The sequence below is a fragment of the Mercenaria mercenaria genome, chromosome 7 (genome assembly GCF_021730395.1).
Source record: "Mercenaria mercenaria strain notata chromosome 7, MADL_Memer_1, whole genome shotgun sequence".
Lineage (NCBI taxonomy): Eukaryota > Metazoa > Mollusca > Bivalvia > Venerida > Veneridae > Mercenaria > Mercenaria mercenaria.
Window position 1 is genome coordinate 85,729,696 of NC_069367.1, and position 26,822 is coordinate 85,756,517.

The following is a 26,822-nucleotide window of genomic DNA, read 5'->3' on the forward strand; positions in this document are numbered from 1 at the left end:
ATCTCTACAGACTTTGTAAGTCTATGTAAGCGGTTGTGATGCGTATTATTTTTTTCAAGTATTATATCAAAAAATGTAGGTAATAATAAAAATTTATATTATATAGAATTTGATTATTAATCTGGAAGTTATAAGAATTTTATAGTGACCTAAAAATGCATACATACTATAGATCTTTTGCATAACCAACTTTTAGTAACATCTTTAAAACCGATAAAGCGGGAGAGCTTTACCTAAGAACAATAAATCCAATTTGTCGATTTCCGTACTTAGTGTTGTTGTTGTAGTAACACGGGGGTTGGGGATTGGGTGAATCGATAACTAATAGCTTTGGTCACTATAATATTTTATCTTGTGCATTTACTGGCGAACGGTTTACTAAACGATGTACTTGAATAAAGTTTAAATTAATATTAAAGTTAAATGCGGAACAAGTCGAATATGTATATAATACTTTATTTATTGTCAAATAAAAGTAATATTTAGTAATATGAATATGGTATCTAACATATTTAAAAAGCGTTACATATTATACATCTAAAACAAACACTTACATTCAGGACCATACATGTACAAACAATAAGTAATTGCTGTCTGTTGTTTTAAATCGATTTTCAACGGACCATTATGACATTTTCACAAATTAAAGTTGTCGATATTTCCGATTGACTGGTATTTATTCATTTCTCTGTTTTACTGCATTTTTGCAGCTGTAAAATCTTCAAATATGACCACAAACGTCTTTTTTCAGCAGGGCGCAAAATGATGTACTCAACAGGTTTTCTAAGTAGCGTTTCTATATACAACAAAAATACGGCAAAGATTGGTTGTGTTAAAATTATCTCTCCGATGATATATAATTTGTCAAGTTTAATTAGACATAATATTGGACGCAAACGATTTTGAACGCAAAACACTGACGTCGAGTTTCACCCAAAATTTGCGAAAAGACGCCTGTATTTATTGAAACTGCCCAATTGTTTTTTTAACAATTTTGAAAAAGCGTACATGATTTCATTCACTATCGATTCCAAAAATAAAAAAGGAGAAAAATGGCGGGGGGGGGGGGGGGGGGGTGTCACCATTTAAGAATTCGATCTATTTACCATTGCGCTTCCCCTACCCCAGTAAAAATATGATACCTTAAGTGTTTTCGTAAAATTTGGGCCATGATCTTTACTGTTCAATATTCACTCAGTATATGCAACTCTATTAACATGTCCATTACGATATCTTATTACTGTTAAATCTAAGGCTGGGTAATAGTTTGTACTGATTCCTCCGTCTGTCATAAGATTTCTGACATGAGTGCAAAAATCATGAAAGCTAAATTTCCGAGAGAAAGAAAAAAGACGATATAAAGACGGAAGAAGGAAAGTGATATGTATATTACAATGCAAAAAGCATAAAACTATAAAAAGTACCTATCACTTGTAGTAAGTGGGTTAACATATTTTTATGACCCAGCTTGAAACAACACTGACCGGATATTTCTTATCCCCAGGCAATATTGTAATACACAATAAAATTTAAAGGGTGATTAAACATCTGAATCAATTAAATTATTTTATATTTAATGTAACTAATCTTGGGGCTAAAATAAATTTAAGAAATAACGCAATTTTTATACGAATACTTAAAAAGGCACTGGCCTCCAGATCGTCCGACAAGAACAAAAATATATAATTGAGCCGTGCTATGAGAAAACCAACATAGTGTGGATTTTCGACTAGCATGGATCGAGACCAACCTGCGCATCCGCGCAGTCTGCTCAGGATCCATGCAGTTCGCTAACAGTTTCTCTAATTCCAATAGGCTTTGAAAGCGAACAGCATGGATCCTGATGCGCAGGCTGGTCTCGATCCATGCTTGTCGCAAACCCACTATGTTGGTTTTTTTCATGGCACGGCATTATATTTTTTTAAGATATATGGAAATTAATGGTGTATATGCTACGTTTACTGACAGACTATAATGTTGCGGAAACACATGAGAATTAGATGTTTTAACTAATTTTTACGATAAAATTTGTATATTTAACGCGCATTAAACACTAAACCTTTCATTGCTGGTAACGACAGTGGAAAACTTCTTTATTTCCGCTGCGGTCAGGGTTCGATTCCCACCACGACCATCTTTTTTCTATATATGACATTTTAAAATAGTTTATAGAAACGAAAATTCCTATTTTAAGTTTCATAATGTGACAACTTCAGCTTAAAAGGTATCCTTGGTGAACTGATAATTCTGCTTTTTAATCGAACCTCCTTTCAATATTTTACTCCGTAGATGTCATTTGTAGAATTTTATCGTAAAGTATATCCTGTGCATTTTAGGAAAATTGATTAAGGAATATTAAAATCGGTTTGACTAGGGTCTATTAATTTCGAAAAAAAAAACAACAAAAAAAAAAAAAAAAACAACAACAACTGTGAGAACAATAAACATCTCGCAGGAAGGTTTATCTTTGCATGTCTACCGTTTTTGTGTTGCTCTAGCCAGGCCTGTTCACGTGCACGAATAGTCATGCGCTCGTGCAAAACCAGTCATTCTGAAAACAAAGTGGTCATTTGTTAGAAATGAAATCGAGTATGTCTGTAAATTTGATCTTCAAACACTCAATCAAACTAGTACCATTTCTTTCATTTTACCACAGATTAGACATGTATAGTCTGTTACATATTTATTATCGGATATTCGGCAACTCTAATATGAAATAATGTAAATTATATTGATACGCTGATATTATTCAGCTGCGCCATGAGAAAATCAACTTAGTGGCTTTGCGACCAGCATGGATTCTGACCAGCCTGTGCTTCTGCGCAGTCTGGTCAGAATCCATGCTGTTCGCTAACAGTTTCTCCAATTCCAATAGGATTTAAAAGCGAACAGCATGGATCCTGACCAGACTGCGCGGATGCGCTGGTTGGTCTGGATCCATGCTGGTCGCAAACCCAATATGTTGGTTTTCTCATGGCACGGCTCATTTATTATATTTTAGTTAGGTTAATCTATGAGATTTGGATAATTTTAAATCCAGATTTACAGTAAATTTTCTATTTTGATACTTTAATACAGGATTGCTGAATTAAAAACCGAGATGCATTTATTTGAACATAAAGAGATGAGACGTTTATGATGAATATTTTACTTGTCTAAGAATATTATACTGAACGCGAAATTGGAAATTCTGGAAACTCTTCAGATTGTTTAACCAAATATTAAAACGTTTAGAGGTAAATATATCGCTCAAACTTGTTCAGTCACAAAGTTTAAAGAGATGTTAAAAATTCAATTTAAAAAGCTTAACAACGCGACTGTTATGTCACTCTGATATATTTTATCAAAACTGTACAAAAGATTTATTGTGCTTTTTGAATAAGTTCTAACACGGAGGATTGCGTAATGGCGGACAGGTTGAGGAACACTAATTTAGCATAGTTTGAGATAACGCTAGCGTTGGTTTAAATTATACCGTGGCTGTAGTTTTGACATTTTGGTAGGAATAAAATGAGGAGGTGTTATTTAGATCCCTTTACCGCACTTTATGTGCTTTTGAAGTTTTGTGACAGGAGAAATCTCTCTTGAAAAATGTCTCTCCCGTACTTATGTTATTACTGTATGTCAATTTGAAGACAATCCATCAAAATGAGGTGAGGATTGGCCGGACAACGTGTGACGGCACTATGAACACCATGCATTTTATATTAAATATAATTTGGGAGATAGATTTTAACGTAATATAACCCAAAATATGCAAATAAAACACTGTTGATAACTTGTATTAATTATATATAAATAGCAACAGGCACATTTAATGATATCTAATTTCTTTTCGCGACGAAATGAGTCATGATGGTGCGTTCTGACACTTAAATGATGTCGTCATCCCTGCCCACATGTCATTTTATTCGTCATAATTTTCACATCATTTAATAGATATAACTATTGCAAGATTCCATTTTTATAACTTTTAATGCTTTTTTATATTTATTCCAGGTTGACACAAGAGTTGTTTACTGGAATCAGAAAACGGGACGACTATTTGTTTTCACGATAGAGAATATACTTATGTGTGAAGTTTCTACTAGTTTGATCAACAGATGCAGACAGACAGCCCAGATGAGCCATTCGTTCTCAGTGACATTCGCAACAACAGATAAAAGCTTGTACTTATTGAGATCAGAAAACTGAATATTTCCATGGGGTTTATCATTTGTAACCTGCTTACATATCGTGTTCCAGCACAGAACCAACAAGCGCTCGTTTTGAATACATCTTCAGACATTAGAAGGGGTGCACTGCTCTTCTTGGCAGACGGCAAATCGAAAAGCCTATAGCGGTAATCAACATTCATGGGAATAACGAAAACATGTACAGACAGTAGTGCGAATTGCTAGTTTTTCAATTAGAAATGAACATAATTGAGCCTTGCCATGAGATAACCAACATAGTGAGTTTGCGACCAGCATGGATTCAGACCAGCCTGTGCATCCGCCCAGTCTGTTCAGGATCCATGCTGTTTGCTTTCAAAGTCTATTGCAATTACAAAATCTTTTAGCGAACAGCATGGATCCTGATCAGATTGCGCGAATGCGCAGGCTGGTCTGGATCCATGCTGGTCGCAAACCCACTATGTTGGTTTTCTCATGGCGTGGCTCATATTAAGAAATGCTTGATGTTATTGATTACTCATATTTTAATTCTGTTTCTTTCATTTGGACAAGAAATGAAAATGATTCATAATAGTTTGAAAAACTGATTTAAAAAGTATTTAAGTTGAATAAAATGGAGAATATACTTATGTGTGAAGTTTCTACTAGTTTGATCAACAGATGCAGACAGACAGCCCAGATGAGCCATTCGTTCTCAGTGACATTCGCAACAACAGATAAAAGCTTGTACTTATTGAGATCAGAAAACTGAATATTTCCATGGGGTTTATCATTTGTAACCTGCTTACATATCGTGTTCCAGCACAGAACCAACAAGCGCTCGTTTTGAATACATCTTCAGACATTAGAAGGGGTGCACTGCTCTTCTTGGCAGACGGCAAATCGAAAAGCCTATAGCGGTAATCAACATTCATGGGAATAACGAAAACATGTACAGACAGTAGTGCGAATTGCTAGTTTTTCAATTAGAAATGAACATAATTGAGCCTTGCCATGAGATAACCAACATAGTGAGTTTGCGACCAGCATGGATTCAGACCAGCCTGTGCATCCGCCCAGTCTGTTCAGGATCCATGCTGTTTGCTTTCAAAGTCTATTGCAATTACAAAAACTTTTAGCGAACAGCATGGATCCTGATCAGATTGCGCGAATGCGCAGGCTGGTCTGGATCCATGCTGGTCGCAAACCCACTATGTTGGTTTTCTCATGGCGTGGCTCATATTAAGAAATGCTTGATGTTATTGATTACTCATATTTTAATTCTGTTTCTTTCATTTGGACAAGAAATGAAAATGATTCATAATAGTTTGAAAAACTGATTTAAAAAGTATTTAAGTTGAATAAAATTGTTAAGTTTTTAATCCATGAACCATGATCGTTCCAACATTAATAACAATAATAATTATTTCCATGGGATCTTTGTACCTGCCCCTTTATTTCTAACATTAAACCGCTCTTCTTGCCGGTAGGTATACTGGTAAGAAAAATTCATTTTGTCATTTTTCAGTGTTTGGCCTTTCCCAATATACGACAATGATCCAGGGGTTCACATAAAAGAAAAAAATAATGGATCTTGTAATACTGCTACATCAAAGTGCTCATGCGGGAAAAGATCTTGGTTATTTTTTAATAATCTTTTTTAGAAAATAAGTTCGTGAATTCCCGAATACGATTAAAACAAATACAGTTATAAAATGTGACATTCAAACAAATATGTTTTTAAGAATTTCTGTATACTCTGTCTTTTCATTTAAACTTCACATAAATGGGAAAACAACCTGGGCCCGTATAAACAAAAATAGCTTAAAAAGGTTGCGATATAATCCCCGTTATATAATCCCGAAAAAGGGAAATACATTCTGTATATGACACAAGTACGGGATCCGTATATTGCGTATACCATGCATATACGAGATTAGTCTGTAGCCCGTATAGTAAAAAATACAGTTTCGTATATTCCCCGTATATGACACAAGTACGGGATCCGAATATTGCGTATACCATGCATATACGGGATTAGTCCGTAGCCCGTATATCAAAAAGTACAGTTTCGTACATGTCCCGTATATGACAAAAGTACGGGATCCGTATACTTAGTATATCATGCGTATACGGAAAAAATCCGAAGCCCGTATATTAGAAAATACAAGTCCGTATATGTCCCGTATATTAGCTGCAATCACAGTCGTATATGACAAAAATACGGGATCCGTATAATACGTATATTCGGAATATACAGGCTCGTATACGTGTTCCGTATATTCTAAAATACGGAAAGTATACGGGAAAAAAAGTCTCAAGACCCTTCGAATACATGAAAATGAAACTTATGTTAAAGCAGGACACCAATAAACACCATTTCTAGGGATTTTTTTTAAAGTTCTTACATCGCATATATACGGGAAATATACATTTATGTATATTCGGCGTATACGGGATCCCGTATATGCATGACAAATATACGGATTTCCCGTATACTAGATGTTCCGAATACGGGATCGTAAATTAGGTCCGTATATTTGTAATATACATCCCGTATACTCCCGCATTTTCGAAATATACGGGACCGTACACTCCCGTATATTGACCCTTTTTTCGCAGTGGTATATGACACACAATTATGGGATTCGTATATCGCGTATACCATGCATATACGGGACTAATCCGTAGCCCGTATAGTAAAAAATACAGTTTCGTATATTCCCCGTATATGACAAAAGTACGGGATCCGTATATTGCTTATACCATGCATATACGGGACTAGTCCGTAGCCCGTATATCAAAAAGTACAGTTTCGTATATGCACCGTATATGACAAAAGTACGGGATCCCTATATACTTAGTATATCATGCGTATACGGAAAAAATCCGAAGCCCGTATATTAGAAAATACAAGTCCGTATATGCCCCGTATATTAGATGCAATCACAGTCCGTATATGACAAAAATACGGGATCCGTATACTACGTATATCATGCGTATACGGAAAAAATCCGAAGCCCGTATATTAGAAAATACAAGTCCGTATATGCCCTGTATATTAGATGCAATCACAGTCCGTATATGACAAAAATACGGGATCCGTATACTACGTATATTCGGAATATACAGGCTCGTATACGTGTTCCGTATATTCTAAAATACGGAAAGTATACGGGAAAAATTCTCAAGACCCTTCGAATACATGAAAATGAAACTTATGTTAAAGCAGGACACCAATAAACACCATTTCTAGGGATTTTTTTTATAAGTTCGTATATTGCATATATACGGGAAATATACATTTATGTATATTCGGCGTATACGGGATCCCGTATATGCATGATAAATATACGGACTTCCCGTATACTAGATGTTCCGAATACGGGATCGTATATTAGGTCCGTATATTTGCAATATACATCCCGTATACTCCCGTATTTTCGAAATATACGCGACCGTACACTCCCGTATATTGACCCTTTTTTCGCAGTGTTAATGCCAACAGAACACACAAAAAAACGACCTACTCGGTCGGTAGCAGACGGTACTCTTTTAAATCGAACGAAGGGCGTTTGTTCGAATCTTTGGACGCAGACACATCATATCGATTATTTTGCGTCTGTAAAACTATTTGAATTGATTTCATAAATAAAGTATCAATGCATGTCTTATATACTTTTTTCAGTACAAAACAATATTTCTATAAATATTAATTAATATTTGCATTGTATGCACAAGCGTTGGAAATGTGCAGAAAAAAGAGTTAATTTATACTTGCATTTGTTTTTTACAATGACGATGATCCACGGATGTATTTATCACTACAAATAAATAGGGATGAATTGATTAATATTTTCTTTTTTTAATCGGCTATTTAGATTAGATGTTTAAAAAGTTGGAAACGCGCAAGATGAAATGATGGATTCATTCATGTGTGATTTTATACCTGTTTTGGTCCGTGAATGATTTTTCTTCAGTTCATGTCATATTAGTATTAAACATTTCTTTCTTTAAATATTGGCATTCAATCTACATACACGTACAAGTTCGAAAGCATGCAAAACGTTTGACCTTTAAAATGGCCGGAAATATCATTTTCACTACACATATTGATTGCATCCCGTATTTTTGAAATATATAAATTATTTAAATCCCGTATTTCCAGCATATACGGAGTTGTATACAAAGAATATACGAGAAATACAAGTCCCGTATTTTCTGGCATATACTGTATACCAAGCATATAAGGGACATATATGTCCCGTATTTTCGGAATATACAAATTATTTAAATCCCGTATTTTCGGCATATACGGGAAATATACGAAGTTGTATACGAAGAATATACGGGAAATTTAATCCCTGTATTTTCGAAATATACAAACTATACATATCCCGTATATCCAGAATATGCTGTCAGACCGTTGAAACAAAGAATAACAAGTCATACAGCTAGTTTAACCATTTACTCGTAGGCCGTGATGGTGTATCAAGTAGACAAGTAGGCTGTAAAAGCCTGAAAATAGACATATAAGTTGTTTTATAACAAATGACCATACATGTATATCTGTGTTACATTTGACCTTAAATCTTACATTTAACCATTTATACTTTATATATAGCCTTAACAATGTTTAAATGCAGATGTCAGCATTCAATTATTATATCAAACCTACTAGTAATAATTTAACCAATACAAAATGCACCCATGGTTCGAATATATTTAAGAACGAATCCATTTCAAAAACACCAAAAATGCATACTGAGCAATGCAGAGCGATATAATGTACATATACTCAATACAAATCATGTATATAAACTGATATACCCGATAACTTACAGCATGTGGGGGCATAAAGGGTTTAAAAGGATTGAAATGTAGCGAGAAAATATTTCTGCCGCCATGAAATCATTCCACGAGGAAAAACACGGAAACAGCAGAAAAGTAAAAACCAAATTGTACTTCTGTAGCGAAAAGTACCGAAAAGAGACGCGGCGGTGAGTGATACCACACAGAGGCATCACAGTAGATGAGACAGCACACAGAATATACGGGAAATATACGGGGTTGTATATGAAACATATATGGAGTATATACGTCCCGTATTTTTGTAATATACGGATTTATGTATTCTCGTACACCAGACATATACGGTGCTGTATACGATCAGATTAACCCGTTTTAGAATTTCCTGTATTTCAATAATATACGTGGTATCGTATACTAAGAATTCCGTATTTCATAGTATACGGAAATCCGTATTGTATTAGTATACGGACTTTTAAATATACAAGCTCCGTACACGCCCGTATTTAAGTTTTCCCGTAGTTCGGTTAATATACCAGATCCCGTACACTTCCGCATATTAACCCTTTTTTTCGCAGTGTCTGTACCTTGTAAGATTTTTTTTTTCTTTTTCTTTTTGGTTAAATTTCTACCCTTTATTGTTCCTGTTTTTGGACTTATGGCTATATAAAAAACTGATTTCAAAACAATTTAACACGAGACTAGTGTTCCTTGGGTGACACTCTACTATATTTCTTCAAATAATTTTGATTTAGCGAAAAAATAGCCCCAAGCAGTTTTGCTTATTTTCCCTATATGCCTATATAGAACTTTGAAAATCTTTTTGACAGAAATAATTTTAAATAAATGTTTCTTTGGGGACCCTCCACCAAATTCTCCAAATAGTTTTGATTCATTGAAAAAAATGGCAGCCTGAGGGAGGGGTTCATTAACCCATGCAGCTATACCGAAAACTTCTTGTATGAAACTACTGGCCTGATTTGAAAATAATTTTATTTGAAGTAATTTTAAAAACATTTCAACTATTGATCTTGATTGTGATTTTTGACCTTCTTGTCCTTAAGTGCAATGAAAAAACGTGAGCGATATCTGACCGTTATGACCCTCTGGTAATTTTAGTTTAAAGTAAAAATATACTGCATTTCAAACTTGTGTCCTCTACTTTAGAGATGAAATGTCATCTTGTCAACACTAAACTACCTGGATCAGACAGTTATGTCACAGACAGCACATTTGCAAGTTATAGAAAGTCTTTTTAGCAGTCCTTGTTATTTTTATTTGATACAGAATCTTGAGAAGACTGGCTCTTCATGTGATATCAACGGTCTTCTGACAGCATTTACTTTTTCCATGTAGCTGTCACTGAAAATTAGAGATGTGAGAGAATAATAATCTGAATGTCTTTCATTTGACTATGGGTGGTGGTGGGATTGGTTCTCAAGTTAAAACATTTGTGACATCATGTTACTGGGTAGAACGACTGATCTTCTACACGCCTGGAGTGTTACCTCTCACAAATTTGTAAATGAATACAATTTACATACACTATTACAATCATTTAAACAATTTTATATAAGTAAATGTAAATTCCTTTTGGGTTAGGGTTTAGGGTGCTAGTGTTTAGGTGCTAGGGGGCGGTGCTAGGGGGCGTGAGAGGACTGGAGTTGCACATATCATTACCTCTCATGAACAGACTCAATTTAACCGAGTCTGCTATTATTCTTCTTGGTTGCATTCCTTGCTTCCAAAGCATCTTTTTACAGATTTTATTAACTATCATAACAGCAATCTTTAAGTGCCGTGTGACGGCTGTAAAAAGTCTCCCCGTACTTGGATTCCGTGTTGTTATATTTTCTGGTCCTTTTGGATCATGGAGTCCATTCAACATATGTATAATAGAGTTCCGCTTAAGCCGGTGCTAGAGGACGTGAGAGGTGTTGCACATTTCATTACCTCTCATGAACAGACTCAATCAAACCGTGTCTACTATTATTCTTCTTGGTTGCATTCTTTGCTTCCAAAGGATCTTTTTACAGATTTTATTAACTATCACAGCAGCAATTTTAAGTGTCGTGTGGCGGCTGTAAAAAGTCTTCCCATACTTGGATTCCGTGATGTTATATTTTCTGGTCCTTTTGGATCATGGAGTCCATTCAACATATGTATAATAGAGTTCCGCTTAAGCCGGTGCTAGGTGGCGTGAGAGGTTTTGCACATTTCATTACCTTTCATGAACAGACTCAATCAAACCGAGTCTGCTATTATTCTTCTTGATTGTATTCCTTGCTTCTTCCAAATGGTCTTTTTACAGATTTTATTTATTCTGTTAATGAAAATAATTCATCACATAGACCTCCTTTTCCTTGAAATGCTTTTAAAAGGAACAATTGTCTAAAATACATTAAATACTTTTGACTTTGCTACACTTTGATTAAAGAGACATGAAAATCTAAACAAAGTTCTATAAATATTCTATCAGGAAAATAACATTTAAACAAGGATTTATAAAGATTTAAAATCAGACTTGATCAGACACTAAGGCAAACAATAAATAAAATGTAAGTACCTTCTTTTTAATCCAATATTAGGATGATGATGATCATTCATTCTTTGAAGAATTAGTCCGGTATAAACACTTGTAAATAAAACTAAAATGGTTGTCACTGTTGTTACATTTTGAGAGATACAGGATTGCATCCTTTTCAACATTATATTGTCCACTTAAAAGGCAAACTCTTTTTTTCTGAGAAAGGGTATGTTATATTTTGAAATTTCAAAACCTTATCAACATTTATAGTCACAATACAATAGAATGTGTGTCATTTAAGTTATATGAAGTCCGAATAGCTATTATTGTATCATAGATTGAGAGGTCAAGATTTCATACTTGTATGAAAGTGGGCATGTGGGGGACTTTATGTTTTATTTTATTAAATACATATAGGCTTCTGAGGTGTAAATACAAAAACAAAAACATAATTATTAGCTTTAACACAATCAAACCACTTACATTCAGTATGTACTTGTAAGACAGTAGAACAGATGCAATTAAATGTTTTCATTTTTTTTAGCATTCAGTGAGTCTTTGACAAACACATACACTGCTGCAAATGACTAAATTATGATTACCTTTCTAGAACACCCATTCACTTCATAGTTGTTTTAACCTTTATCACCAAGCAGTCATTTTCAAAATAAATATCCCACAGCTGGAAACAAAACAAATATTTTTTAAAAAAAAATATATACATTCTGCATTGAAAATATGTAACATAAAAATCATCCTAATGGTCATTTACAACTAAAATTAGGCCTTTTTATTATAAGTCTACCTCCAGTAAAAGGAGGTAATCCGAAAGGAAAAAGTATGTTTTTTCTCCCAATTCTGAATATGAAATTCACAAATGTGTTACCTTATATGGGTGTTTGACGTTATAAAATGGTTTTGCAAAATTGTATCTATATTTAGGTTATTACAATATACATATTTATAGCATTGCTCAACTACTGAAATGTAATCCATAAATTTTTTACAAAAATATCTTTATATAGTAATTTGGAAAATTTTCACATTAGACAATTTCTGAGAGCATTTCTCCAGTTCCACCGGCGTTGGTGCATGGTATTCCCAAGATGATGAATGAAACGCCTGAAATTGCTATCTTGGTAAAATGATAAGACATGTCTGTCCAATATTTTAGAAAATAACCTCTGTATGGTCTTTGAATCTGGTGCCGGAAGTAAGCAAATATCTTGCATAGCTTGAAATTTTTACATGTCAGATTAAAACATAAAATATTATGAGACTCACCTGTTTTCATTGTAGTGTTATCCTTAACACTGATCCTTCAGTCATTTGATACAAACTTCACTTATAGAGATAAAAAGACAGATGTCAATCCACAGTTTAGATTTTTTTCTGCCAGAGAATTTTTCCCAAATAATGTCGCTATTCAGCAAATTTTAAACGTGGACTTGTTTTGAAGTGACACATCCTATATTCACATGCCCATTTAGCATACAATCTCTGAGTGTCATTGTATTAATATAATAAAACGTTGCAAATTCCGAGTAGAAATCTAATTTTAGCATAATCCAGGAAGTAAACTTAGTTAAGCTCTTTGAGATTTCCTAGATCAATAGCATCATGGGGAGGTTATAAAAATAGGAAAATACCTCAAACCATAAATTTTGGCCCAAATCTACAAGAATGTGTCTGAATGACCCACTATGATTTATGTTTCTTTTTAAAATATCATCTTTCCTTTATAAAAATAAATATGCTTTTCATACAAATAAATATACTTTTTTGATGAGACCTGTGCACTTTTCAAGTTGTAGAGCACAATATAAACAAATGTTTTGCTCCATAAATATAAATTATTTTTTTTGCAGATGAAAGTCTAGATCATACAAGAATCAAATAAATATTTGGAAATTTTAGTTTGGTATGAAACATTGTTCATTTTCCTTTAAACATGTTAAAATGTGCAAGTACGAATCTAAAGGACATTTTCTAGTGTTTTCTAGATAACAAAATAGGCATGCACCCCTGATTTTGGTTTTTAAAATTAAGCAAGTTGGGGATTTGCATCCTCATGTCCATAGTAACCAAGACATATATTGAAAAAAATTCAAAAATGATTTTTTTAATTTTGCATCCTCTTCAAGAAAAAATCTGTGACTTTGATTTTTCAACTTTTTTTGTTCTTACAGAGATTTAGTCTTAAGTTCTATGTCTAAATCCGAGACAATTTGATAACATTTCTAACTGGATTATTATATTTGTAACAAATAATAGCTGTTTCTGAATTCATGAAGGTCCTTTGGCTTGACATATCAACGAAATAGGCGGAATTTTATAAAGTATACTTAAGGTCAGAAAAAAATTCAGAAGAGTCTTGGTAATATGTAATGGAATAAAAATATATGAGTAAAAGTATATGCTTATATTTACATTTTTTCACAGCGACATATTGTTTTCCAAAAATTAGTCTTTTCTACAATACTCCTAATAGATTCAATGTTCTTTCAAGGAATACTTGATGACTCACCACTTAACCTATTATGCTGCATCGTTTAATTTATAGCTGCCAACTTATCCAAGCTGTTCCGAGCAACTGAACACATGGTAAAATTTTAATTGGAACACACACACATAGAACAAACTTTTCTGTATTTATTTACACAAATTGCCTAGGATTAATAATTATATGCAGCAAATGTTCTTCTAATTTATCGACAATACATATCTTGCATTCTACCAGAACAATGCTATATAATTTATGTTCATCGAATTGTATAACTACTAAATTCTTCAAAATTGAGTAGGTGAGATAATGTATGGTTAATCCCCATTGTTTATGATAACATACAATCTATCAAAATTAACTTACAATAACTTTACTTTTATGCAGGGACACAATCAAAATCTACTGATGATTCAAAACAAGAAACATGGACTGGAACCACTATAGAGGTAAAACCAATGACAGGTATTTATCTGCATCCTTCGCATTTACAACGACAATTCTCTATTCTAACTCTATTAAAAGGGATTCAACGTCCAGAAAATTACAATAAATGTAAAGTGCAATTATGCAGTTCAATATTGACCTATGCATCGTTACTTTCTAACTGCATGACTATAAACTGAACCTTATTCCTTGAAATTGAATGTTGTGTTTGTTTGCTAGGTTTCATGGTTTCTAACCATGAACAGGCTCAATCAAACCGAGCCTGCAACATTTTCACTTTTGTTGTGTTGAGCGACCTGTGGAGTTTCCATTATTTCTATTTTAAATACACTAAGCTTTAAATGATAGGTTATATGTTTAGCAGATTGTAAGAATTCTAAGTTCATAAACGCTTGCTGTTGTCAAGGGGTTATAATTTGTAATTTGATCTTTTTCGTTTACGCCATTGATATTGCTGAAAATGTGTCGCTAAACATGCTGTTGATGAAAGCTTTCTGTCAGCATCTTTGCAAGGCATTTGATATTTTGCAAACAATGGTTAATCCTATTTAACACAAATAAACCTAAAGTCGTGTTATCAATAAGGCCAAACAGACTATTTCTATCATAATATACATTTAGGTCTTTAACTAAGAATAGTTTGTACAAGACGTAAATATATTAAATATATATATTACTTAATCCGCACCAAAACTGTAAGATTCATTGTGAGCGTGAAAATAATATTTTAAAGGACTATATGGGAAGAGGACTAATATCATTTTTTCCTTACGTAACCGCATTATAAGGTCCTCTATAAGATGTGGAAAATTGATTTGAGGAAAAAGAAGACATTAAATCTTTATTGTTTCATTTTTTCGTGATAAACATTTCATATTCGGCTTTAGGATGAACAGAACACATTCGGTCTATATTTTCATTACAGTTTCGATATATATTCGTCTATGTCTTGAAGAAAGTTCATTTTGTGGTTTTTCATTGCTTTAGTGTAACTCTAATTACATACGTGATTAACTACAGGTAAGTATAACAAGTTTCGATTGGCTGTCTTGGTCAAAAACTGGCCTAAATTCATTTGATGTATTTTCGTCTTGTTCTCTGAACAGAAATGCAAAACTAAGTTAAGTTTTTGAAGTTCTTAATTTCCTTTATGCATGCAAAGAAAACCTGCATACACATACAAACATTTGTGTCCTTGAAATATGGTGTTTTGTTACAATCTAATCTGTCCTGACGTCATTCCACTCTTCAATAAGTAAGAAAAATGATACAAAAATCGATATGTGTTTTACACTCTGTCTGACAGTTTGGAACACGCTTCGATAGTTTATTGAACTCCCAAACTATGCACCAATATGTAACTTAATTTGAAATATTGACAAGAGTCTAATTTACTCCATTAAATATTTAGAACGATTCATTATAATTTTTAATTAACATGAACATGTTTCCGCATTATAGAGTCATACATTATATATATATCTGAATAGAACTTCAATTTCAAGCAAATAATAATTATAGTCGTTGAGGCAGACCCGGTAATTTTGGCTAGCGGTGCAATTCACAAATAACATTGCGGTAGTGTTGCATTTATTGTTTTATTAGCCATGTAGCAAATAGTCTTTCATTAAACTTCCTTAATACATAAGAAGACTTTCTATTTTAAACTAACGGTTCCCTCTTTTATGTTTGACTATATTTGCTTAGAAATTGATAGACAAACAGCTCAGTGTATGCATTTTATGTATTTAATACAGAAGTTGCTGAAATATAATATTGCCTCTTTAACGTTTCGTGATTGCAGTTACAGACACACATAGATCAGTGCTTAAACATAATTAAAGAGCACAAATATGGTTTCATAATATGTAGTTAGAAAGATATTTTGCTCACTCTTGATCTAATATGACATGTTTAAATACATAGAGTATAAGGTAGTAGAATTCAACAGATCACAAAATCAAGTTGTCTGCCATTGGCTGTTGGGACGCTTGTAAGTTACGGCCTATTAATGTGCGTTACCTATTTGTTTGATATAATTAATACTTCTATAAATGATATGGAATAGAAAAGTATGAATGTCGTTAAATCAAAGCAATTTCTGAACTAGTTTTGATATGTTAAATCTACAATTAGACAGTTTTTTGCAGGCCATTAGATATTACTATCAAACTCAACTTGTTGTTATTGTAATTTAAGTGGCAATACACATGTAGTCCCAAAACAAAAACATGATATTTTATTATCTGATCTCTATAAAAGGTGCATACTCATGTTTAATTCTGTATCAATATACTTATGCTTAAACAGTTAACATTTTATGCTGACTAATACCAAATGGTACTCTTCTACAGTAAGATAAGGTACAATAAAATCAAGATCTTCATAATATTTCATATAAACATGATAAAGTGATTGTTATTTATGTTTAAAAAGGAATATATTACCTAATCAATAAAATCATTCTACGGTTAGATATCAAATGTTGATTAATTGAATGCAAAAGTGAATTTACGTTACAATTGTTTCCGTATTCAGTAATTTGCTGCCGTTATTACTTTCAGTAATTCTTGTATATCATGTCAAGGTTATTCTTTGTTTTCAATAAACCACATTTTCTATATATTTAACATGCTAGAACATTCTTAGTTATGACTCTTCATCACTGTCTGAATCTTTTAAGATATCGTCAATATTGGTAAGCCCATAATCCGTACCAGTTTCACTGGTTTCGTTTATGTCAATGTTCTATTCTATTCTGTGAGCTGGTCACTTTTTTGAACTTTTAAATTAAAAGCTGCTACTGCCAATTTCTATTCTGAATGGATACATGATTTTTTCTACAACTGTCATCACTTTCTTACATCCGCATAATCGGCTTTGATCTGCACAAGGTCCACTTCTTTGTGTGTGGATTTGTCTGCTTTCGGTTGTGTAGCTTTTAAATATTTAGCTCGCATGTGCTGCGTCAAACAAAACCTGCAGTTTAAAGAATGTTTTCTGCTGAAACTTATGATGCTTTCCTTTCTCTTGGCATAAAGTTTGATCTATAGTATGTTTTACAGCATTCTGTGATGGTGATACGGCTGATCTAGACACACTGGAGCCATTACCCTCAAAAGCGTTTCTGCACAAGGGTAGGTTACTTCAAGATTCACCATTATTAACAGATAGGGGAGCGGTGGTCTAGTGGATAAGGTGTCGGCTCAATGCAGGAGTCGTAGGTTAAAGCCTCACTGGGTCACAACCAGGACTTTTCTTATGACACCAGTACTGGTTTTCCAGGAAGCGGACTCGAGAGTGATACCAATACCTTTGATGCTTTCATCACAATCGAGCTAAAACAAATTAGTATAAACTAACGGATAAGCAGGTAGATACATTGCATCTTTCAGCTGATTGGTCGCAAAGGATAGTGGGGCACAACTTGTGCCAAACTCCTATATACATATCCAGGTCGTTAACATTTGTGGCCTGTATTAATGCCAGTATATCATGAAGAATATATATAAAGTATATACCGAAGTATGCCCATTTTCGTGATGTTTCTCTCTGTTGGTACTTTTTAAAGTACTCTTTGAACGCTGTTTGACTTTCAACAGCTTTTCAAGACTTGGATCGTCAGCAAGTTCCTTTTTTCATAAACATCGGTTGAAGGTCAAATAATTATGGTTGAATATATGTGTCACCTGTTAATAAGTAAGTGTCAGAAGATTTCTAACATTTAAACTAAGAATGATTCTGTCCCTATGAAGCTATGGCGTTTCAATGAGTATCTATTTGTTTTCTGTTATTAGAACCGATTTCTAAAATCTATTACAATATATACATCTATAATTATGTTCTTGAACATTTATAATTGATTTGTACTGATTTCGGTAACACATATTATTGTCACGTAAAATTCGCACACCTATTGAAATGATAAAGTGCATTCTAGTAAATATCTAGTTCAACAACACAAAATATGTTAATGCTATGATTTTTCCCGATCTGTGTAAGGCATTAACTTTACTTCAGAAATTTCAGTTTTTAAAGTTTTGGTAACATATAAACTTACATCATGGAGAAGTTCCTACCACTGCAAAAAAAGTAGTTATGAGAAACACTATTTAGTCTGCACTTTCAATTATATTGAAGAATCATAAACATCTTTGTCATTTGGTTATTAGTACGAGTAAAATGTCTATAATGTTGGTAATATAATCACTTTTACGTAAATTACACTAATTTAGATGTTAACGGGTACGTGAAAGTAATCTGTTTTAAAGCACATTCAATTCATAGTTAAATAAGTTTGTCAATAAACTACAGAATGCACTTTTTCTTAATCATTATGTAACACTATTTTATCGTCTTAAATATTTTCAGGAAACATATTAAATGTCAGTAAATTACAAAAGCCCTAACGTTCAGACAACACTCACGTAATAAAGAATAAAAAGCAATTAGTATGTATATTATAATTTACTTTCCGAAAAGGCATAATGTTGATATTCTTTAGGGAAGGCAGAAGTGGAAATGGTACCTCAAGGTTTAACATTTATCTGAAGAAAATCTAATTATGAACTGTAATTATGCTTTATAGTTGCCCATGCTATTAAAATGTTCTTTATAATCATTATTTTAATTAACATTTATTCAAAGAAGCAAACCCAAAAATGTCGAGAATTAAGGAAATATTTAATTGTTGGGTTTTTAAGTACTTGTTACAAATACATCAATTATTTAAACTAAATAGCATATGTTCATTCGTATGTCCGTATTGGCTCACCTGAACTTGTATCAAAGTGTAGACAAATAAGTGGATAATATCACACAAAAGCTACCTTCGATATATTTCTATCACGTATTATCTTACTTCAGGGTTAAATGCCTTTACAAAAATCACGTTAAGAATGATTCCCCAAAGATGGTACCAATCAACCTCATGGCTCGTCTACTAATAAATAAATAAAGAAAGAGACAAAATGTGGTAACTACATTAAATCCAGACACTACAATGTGTTTATTGCTTTGAACAAAGTGCAAAACATTATGACTTTATAAAAATAAAATGAGCAGTTCTCGTAACACACATGAACATTATGCTTGAAACATTCTTGAACTTGATACTTAATGTTAGCAAAAAACATTACGCTCAGTTGTTGTTATTTAAAAAAATAATATACTTTTAAAATTTGCTACGAACATAGTATAAAGTGTGAGATTGACATGACCTAAACGCGTTTAAATCCCCAGTTTCCTTTATGTAGGTTTCTGACCTTCCAATGCGCTGCGCCTACTTTCAACTGGTTTTTTGTCTGTCTTCAATTGTCTGTTGCAAATGTTTTCTTGTTTGTTGTAATCGTTTTCTTCCTACTTGTTCTCCCTGTTGCCCCCTCCTTTCTCCTTGCACTTGCGCTACTTTTTGGATCCCATCCCACTTTACTTTTAAATTAGTAAGTTTTCGTGGCTGCCTACTCTGGCTACCGTAGTCCTGGAGAGGTGCACGGTTGCTTTTTTCCTGCTTATATGGGTGTGTTTGTGTGATTGTGTGGTTGTTTACCTGTGTCATACTATTTATGTTATCTAGTTAGGTATGGTTGTTTATTTGATTTTAGTGTATGACTGTCTGCACTTTTGCAAATGCGTGGTTCTGAGGCAGTGTTTGTAGTGCACTGTGCTTCCGAAAAATCTACCATTACCTATTATCTTACTTTATACATAAATAGACTTTAGTTTTGACTATTGTTGTAATGTTTCGTATGGTATTTACAAATTAACAATTAAAATATAATTGCTAAAAAAGTCTTTTATTGTCTTTTCCCAATGAATGCTCATACACTACGACGGCACTACTTTTTAAAGACAAAAAAGATATGATATTTGGTTACATGTTGTAATTGATGTATATTTCAAACTCTTAAGTGTACAGATAAAATCTATTTGACGTAAGGAAAGTTTAAAATGTGCAGTTGTCCGCAGCAAAATGCATGCCTAATCCAATTACTTGAATTATTATTCAACTTTGCAATAATACACACGGTATTAGATCAATTGCACACATCATATGAAACAGATTGAGCTAATAGGAAATATAACTGAGCCAAAATGAGAAAAGCTGGGCCAATACGGGACAACAGGGCCAATATTGAATTCGAGCGTTCAAAAGAGAGATCCGATACGGAAAAGTTTCTTCCGTTATGATCTTAAATGAAGCCATTTTGTTTTACATCAAAGTTATACATCACAATATGTTTTCACATTTTTTACAAAAAAAAAAAATCATCTTGTAACAAAGTATGACTGACTGAGCGAACGTACGATATACGTCTTACTTTCGCTTATTCGGTGTTGCAAATATACAAGTGGTCCCTGTCAGACATTCTGACAATTTTCAAATAATGAGAAAATATGAGAAAGTCTGATTAATTAAAAGAATGATATTTATCTCTAACAGACGTGTTGATAGTGTGGACAATTTGTGCAATGATAAATTAACAGCTATTCACATCCTGTTAAGGAAATGATGAAATTGGCAAATACGAGTGTGAGTTCGTTGTCTGCAGCCTAAAAGGAAATGACTTTCAATGCAGTTTTTATCACAGTTCAAATGATAAGACACTCACTAAAGCAAATAACTAGATATGCTTAAACATAAGGTAAGTTCATTATACTGCTGATTATGTTTCATCAAAACTATCTCTCAAAATTATTATCAAGTACCTACAAACAACTCATTTTGTTTTACTAGATAAAATCATGATTATAATTAATAAATTATGTCTAAACATCTTGTCATTTTTATTTACCTGAACATGCATATCTGCCATAAGGTAACTCACAGAGTTCTTATAGTGTTAATGCCAACAGTCGATAGTTGAATTAATTAAGCGATTTTATACTGGCCTATTTATTTGTCCTCGGTTAGTCGTATACGACAACCCTTGGACAAAAAGAACAAGGAGTATATGAAAAATAAATGGCATTATATCACTGAAAACGCTGATGTTATGCACGTTATAGCCAGTGCTTTAGCAACTGGCAATAGCTCTAAATCAACTATCAACTTTCAACCTCGAGTCGCTTTCCTTATATTTCAATGTGACTGCATCACACAGATATTCTGGACGTGTAAATTTCAGAATCGTTTAGTGTATTGTGTATTTAAAGATATCTTTAAATATTCTCACGATACAAGAAATTTCCAAAAGGTTACCTCACATTTATCTTTATATTTCAAAATATTTTCGAGATATCTTTGGAAAATATTAAACATTTCCTTATTGTTTAAATTATCTCAAACTCCTTCAAACATGACCAAATATTACGAGATAATGGCAAAATGAAGACCTTTGAAGTCTGAAGTAGAAAATAACTTAAGAAAAATGTATACAGGAGAAGTTTCACTTTTGCCCCAAATTGCATAAACTGAATGTATCAAAATGGTGAGAAGAACAATTTTTCTTTAACCAAGAAGTATTGTTTTATCAAACTACAGAGACTATTTTACAATTTATTTATTATGAAACAAAATATCTGACATTTTTGGAGTTTTGAAGAAACATTAAATTTTCAGTATAAACACATCTGTCGACCAAAATAAAATATAATCTGAAAAGTAGATCCCTCGAAAGCACCGAGAACAATACAAACAGTAAAAATTGCAGACTCGGTTTGATTGAGCCTGTTCATGAGCAGTAATGGAAAATGCAACACTGTCCACGCCCCCTAGCACCGGCTTAAGCAGTATTCAATCTTCAAATCTAAATGAGTTGAAATCAATGATCCCGAAGGACCACAAAATATAACAACACTGAGGTGAAGTCGTGGCGACTTTTTACGGCCGCCACACAGCACTTAACACCCACTGTTGTGAAGTAAATATAATCTGAAAAGTAGATCCCTCGGAAGCATATTGACTAAAAAATGTGTGAAAGAAGCTACCAAAACTACGGTCAAATTATTGTGCGGCCCTTGGTATGCTCACCACTCAAAACATACCTATGTGACCTACATATGACAAAAATGTGCTTTATCTATTAAATAAGTGATTTCGAATGAATGAATATCCAGTGGCATTGTTTTCATCAAAATAATAAACTTGTATCTGCAAAACTTTATTCACTATAGAGAATGAATACATGTATTGTGGTAGCAAACAAAATAATGTTCTCTAATTATTACTAAAATATTCTAAATTTTGAAGACCATAAAGAACTTAAGTGACCTTAGTCCTTTAAGCATGTTGTCTATATATTCCTGGTATTTGTATGCAATCTGTGCCAAGCAATTGTAAGGACAACAGACATATCCCAGTTATGAGCAGTTTAATGCATTACTCACCATAGGTACCTTTCAGCATACTTTTAGGTAGATTTTACATCACACCAACTGAAATCTTATTTTATTTTGACTTAAAAACGTTTAGCTTGGCAGTGAATATTAAGTTCCAGGACTCTGCACCGCACATGATCTTTGTAATAATTGCACCCTGTCTGCTGGCTTACACGGCGATAACATAATTAATGAGGATCCAGTCTTTGGATATTGTGTACATTCATTTGTTGTTTTTTTTTGCAATCCGACTTACTAAATCCTGTGTTGATGATTAGCTGTCCGTCATTGATGCTCATCCGAAAGTGTATTCTTTGCCTTTTGTTGCGAACGCAAAATTGAGTTCGCCTGACTCTTAAAGGACCAAAATGACCATAGCATAATTGTTTGTTGGGTTTCTTCCACTAGAAGTTATTTGAGGTTTAAACTGATCTGTTTTGATAAATTGTTTGGATTGCATAATACGTTTGGTATCTTCACTTAGAAACACTGCATTCTTTCCAGAAAAGAGTATAGCTACTTTTGAATATTGTAACTTGCCCTTCCTCTACCGTCTGTATTTCCAACTTGTAGCCGCCTTACGCCATTGATACTACATAATTTTCCTCGTCTTCTGGGTCTGCTTGCTTTGGGATTTATAAGCGGATTTTTAATGTTCAAAGTTTGGGAAAATTTGGTACAATTATTAGAAATTAAACACGATAATATGAACCCTACCAGCCGTGATAAAATAGTCTTTGTAATAGTAAGAGCACTGAAACTCAAGGGTAAACGATTTGTACGAGGGGGCGTAGCCCCCGAGTATAATTCGTTTACCCGAGAGTTTTTTATGTTCTTTCTGTTTTGTATCATAGCCATCCATATATGGTACTTATAGGCGTTCCACATTGCCATATACAGCAATTCAGTGAGTACTTAAAATCCTTGATTTACAAATGTGTAAAGCCCAGGTAAAATAAACCAATGCTAGAGCAGAAAATCAATAAAAATACACTTTGCTGTGTACTGTTCTAGACAGCTGGCATACTTTCCTATCCAACAGTACGGTAACTAGCGTGCGGGTATTAAATACCTGCACACTTTTAGTTACCGCACCCTGTACTCAGTGTATACGAATTACCTGCACCAAATCTGTCAAGAAAAAACACCGAGCTATGATACAAGTGAATTTAAGGCGGCAATGCAACCCTTCATATAACTGATCTGAGCAATATGTTTAAAAGGTAAAGGAGGGCTTTACAAAAACTCAAGATTTGCTGGGTTCTATTGGTATGTGTCAATGGCAATTTACCAAAATTCTTAGCCAATATGCTTGAGCTGCCAATTGATTCAAACCATTGCATATTGATATAAATTAGAAAATAACTTAGAAAAGCCTGCAGAAACAAATATCCGGTTTGATTAAATATCTTAATCCTTTTCCTAGACATAGCTATATGCGATCTGGGACTAATTCAGGTGCAAGCATTACGGGGACTTTATTATTAATATTTTGTGTTTCAGTTGTTTCCATGTGGCTTTACAATTTCTACAAACAAGCAATTATATTTGACACATAGACGGGTTTATGTCATTGGCAGCAGGGCGTGTCTGTAGAACTTCAGACCGTATTTCAAAATTGTTCAGTGAAGGTTTAATATTTAAAGTGTATTCAGCTAGATATTTAGTTCTAACTCGACTAGTTATTATATAATACAGCATTTCCAGACCATATCCTTATAACCTGCTATTTAGTATTACATTGAAAGAAATAGTCATATTTGTTGATTTGTTTCCATTTTCAGAAACAAATGACATCTGAAAGAGATACGAACGATGCAGGTGATGCCAACGCCAGACGAATGAAATATCTAGAAAAAGCATGCAGACATTTAGGGTATACGGACGATAATTATACAATAGCTATTCGTGCACATATGTCTCCAAATTACAGATGTCTTTATTGTCGTGTAAATAAATGCGCTTCTACTACGACTCTTGAAATAATGAGACAAATTTTTAACTGTGATACCGACTGTTTGGTCAAAATGGCATCTATAGTTAGGTCAAGTGTGAATGGAAGTAAAATAATGAAAGATGCTTTTTCATTTATGGTGGTTCGTGAGCCGTACGGGCGGTTGTTTTCAACCTACTGTAATATCTTTTATTTTCCGAAAGAAGACTGGATTTACAGGGGAACTAAGATTATAAAATTATCAAGGTCAAATATTTCCTCCGATAGTCTTAACTTTGGACACGACTTAACATTTTCAGAGTTAATAAAGTATATTGTTGAATCATTTGAAAACGGTCTCCGTTTAGATGAACATGTCAGACCGATGCACCATAAATCATGTAATCCGTGTTTATTCCATTTTGATTACATCGCGCACTTAGAGACACTGAATAAAGACTTTGAATATATTTTAAAGACTATCAACAATAGAAATATAATACAAAATTACCCCGAAGACATTGTGTCATCTCTTAGGGAATGGACTCTTTACGGACCTGTAAAGCATTTATTTCGAACCATATTGCTTTTAAATGGATCTAGTATTTCACACTACAACATATTTCTTAGAGCATGGAGTTATTATCAAATAACAGGACAAGTTTCAAAAACCATAGATTTTCCATACAGCAAGGAGGATATAAAATTAATTACGAAAGACGAATTTCTTCGAGCATTAAAAACTGCTATTGAATCGTCCAGAAGAGAAGGTAACGATCTTAACAAACAGAGACATGAAGCCATGCTTCAAGCGTATTCTACAGTCTCTCCTGAATACATGGAAAGATTACGAAAAGTAGTAGCAACTGACTGTTTTTTGTTCAGTTATGAAGAGAGACCAGATTTTTTATTTAACAGAAGAAGATTGTTATTAAATAAAAGCTATAATACATTTAACTTTTTCAAAGGTCTTTAGCTGAGACAACAATAGTGTTTCCCTCCGACTTTGTGTAATAGCAATAAAGCAATTACTCTACACTGAATATTCATGAGTCTTACATATCAAGTAAAATTTTCTATAAATATACTGCAGAACTATCACACGTTTCTTGATCTGAGAAAATAACATTATAGTTTAACTGTAATAAACATTAATCCTGTATGCAGAGAACTTCTAATTATAACTCATGTATGAATTTATTGTTCCAGATCATATAAATTACATTATATAATATTCTAATTATTACTCACTAATTTGCCCGCCCGCTTAGCTCAGTAAGTAAGAGCGTTGGTCTACGGATCTCAGGGTCGCGAGTTCGATCCTCGGGCGGTGCGTATGTTCTCCGTGACTACTTGATAAACGACATTGTGTCTGATATCATTAGTCCTCCACCATTGATTCATATGGGGAAGTTGGTAGTTACTTGTGGAGAACAGGATTGTACTGGTACAGAATCCAGGAACACTGGTTAGGTTAACTGCCCGCCGTTACATGACTGAAATACTGTTGAAAAACGGCGTTAAACTCAAAACAAACAAACAAATACTCACTAATTTGTTTATTGTTCCAGGTCATATAGTATTGAACAATTGACGTCGTTAAGTACACCATGAAATTGACAAATATATGTTGCCTTTGATATATACAAATTTGCTTCCAAAATCATCAAAAATTCACTTACTATCCTGTTGAGTTAAAGAGCTGTGTTCACTTCATTCAGTGTTATGTTATGCCAAATTTATTTTCATTACAACACCATTAAAATGTCGATAGATTAGCTGTCACCTGTACACAACGATAACTGGCTATACTGGCGCTAGACTGATAAGTAAGATCGATTGAAAAATTAACCCCGATGTAAACGGGAAGGTTTATTTCTTCGGTAATTTATTGGCAAATTCTAGCAAATCAACTGGAATTATTATGTACAAGATGTACAACTTTTGATCTAGATTTAAGAATTGTCCAAAAAGTCTGCAGTTGGAAAAAAACTTTTCGAAAGTTCCATGCAAACAGGTTCAAACACTGGACATTTCTGAGATGCTCTTACTCAAGTCTTCCCAGGAAAGATTGCTTCCCGCCTACGATGACAACTCTTAAATTAATGACAATAAAGCATTATCTGATAA

General features: G+C 33.4%; 1 protein-coding gene across 1 annotated transcript in view; it reads left to right on the forward strand.

Annotated features, from left to right (window-relative positions):
• LOC128558705 (carbohydrate sulfotransferase 14-like) overlaps positions 1 to 25,730 on the forward strand; it is a 90,245-nt gene extending 64,515 nt beyond the window's left edge. The window contains exons 2-3 of the mRNA XM_053548843.1: positions 14,381 to 14,442; positions 24,544 to 25,730. Of these exons, the coding sequence (XP_053404818.1) occupies positions 14,381 to 14,442; positions 24,544 to 25,668 (1,187 nt within the window). The 3' untranslated portion in view covers positions 25,669 to 25,730. The remainder of the gene's footprint in view (positions 1 to 14,380; positions 14,443 to 24,543) is intronic.
• Positions 25,731 to 26,822: the final 1,092 nt, after the last annotated feature.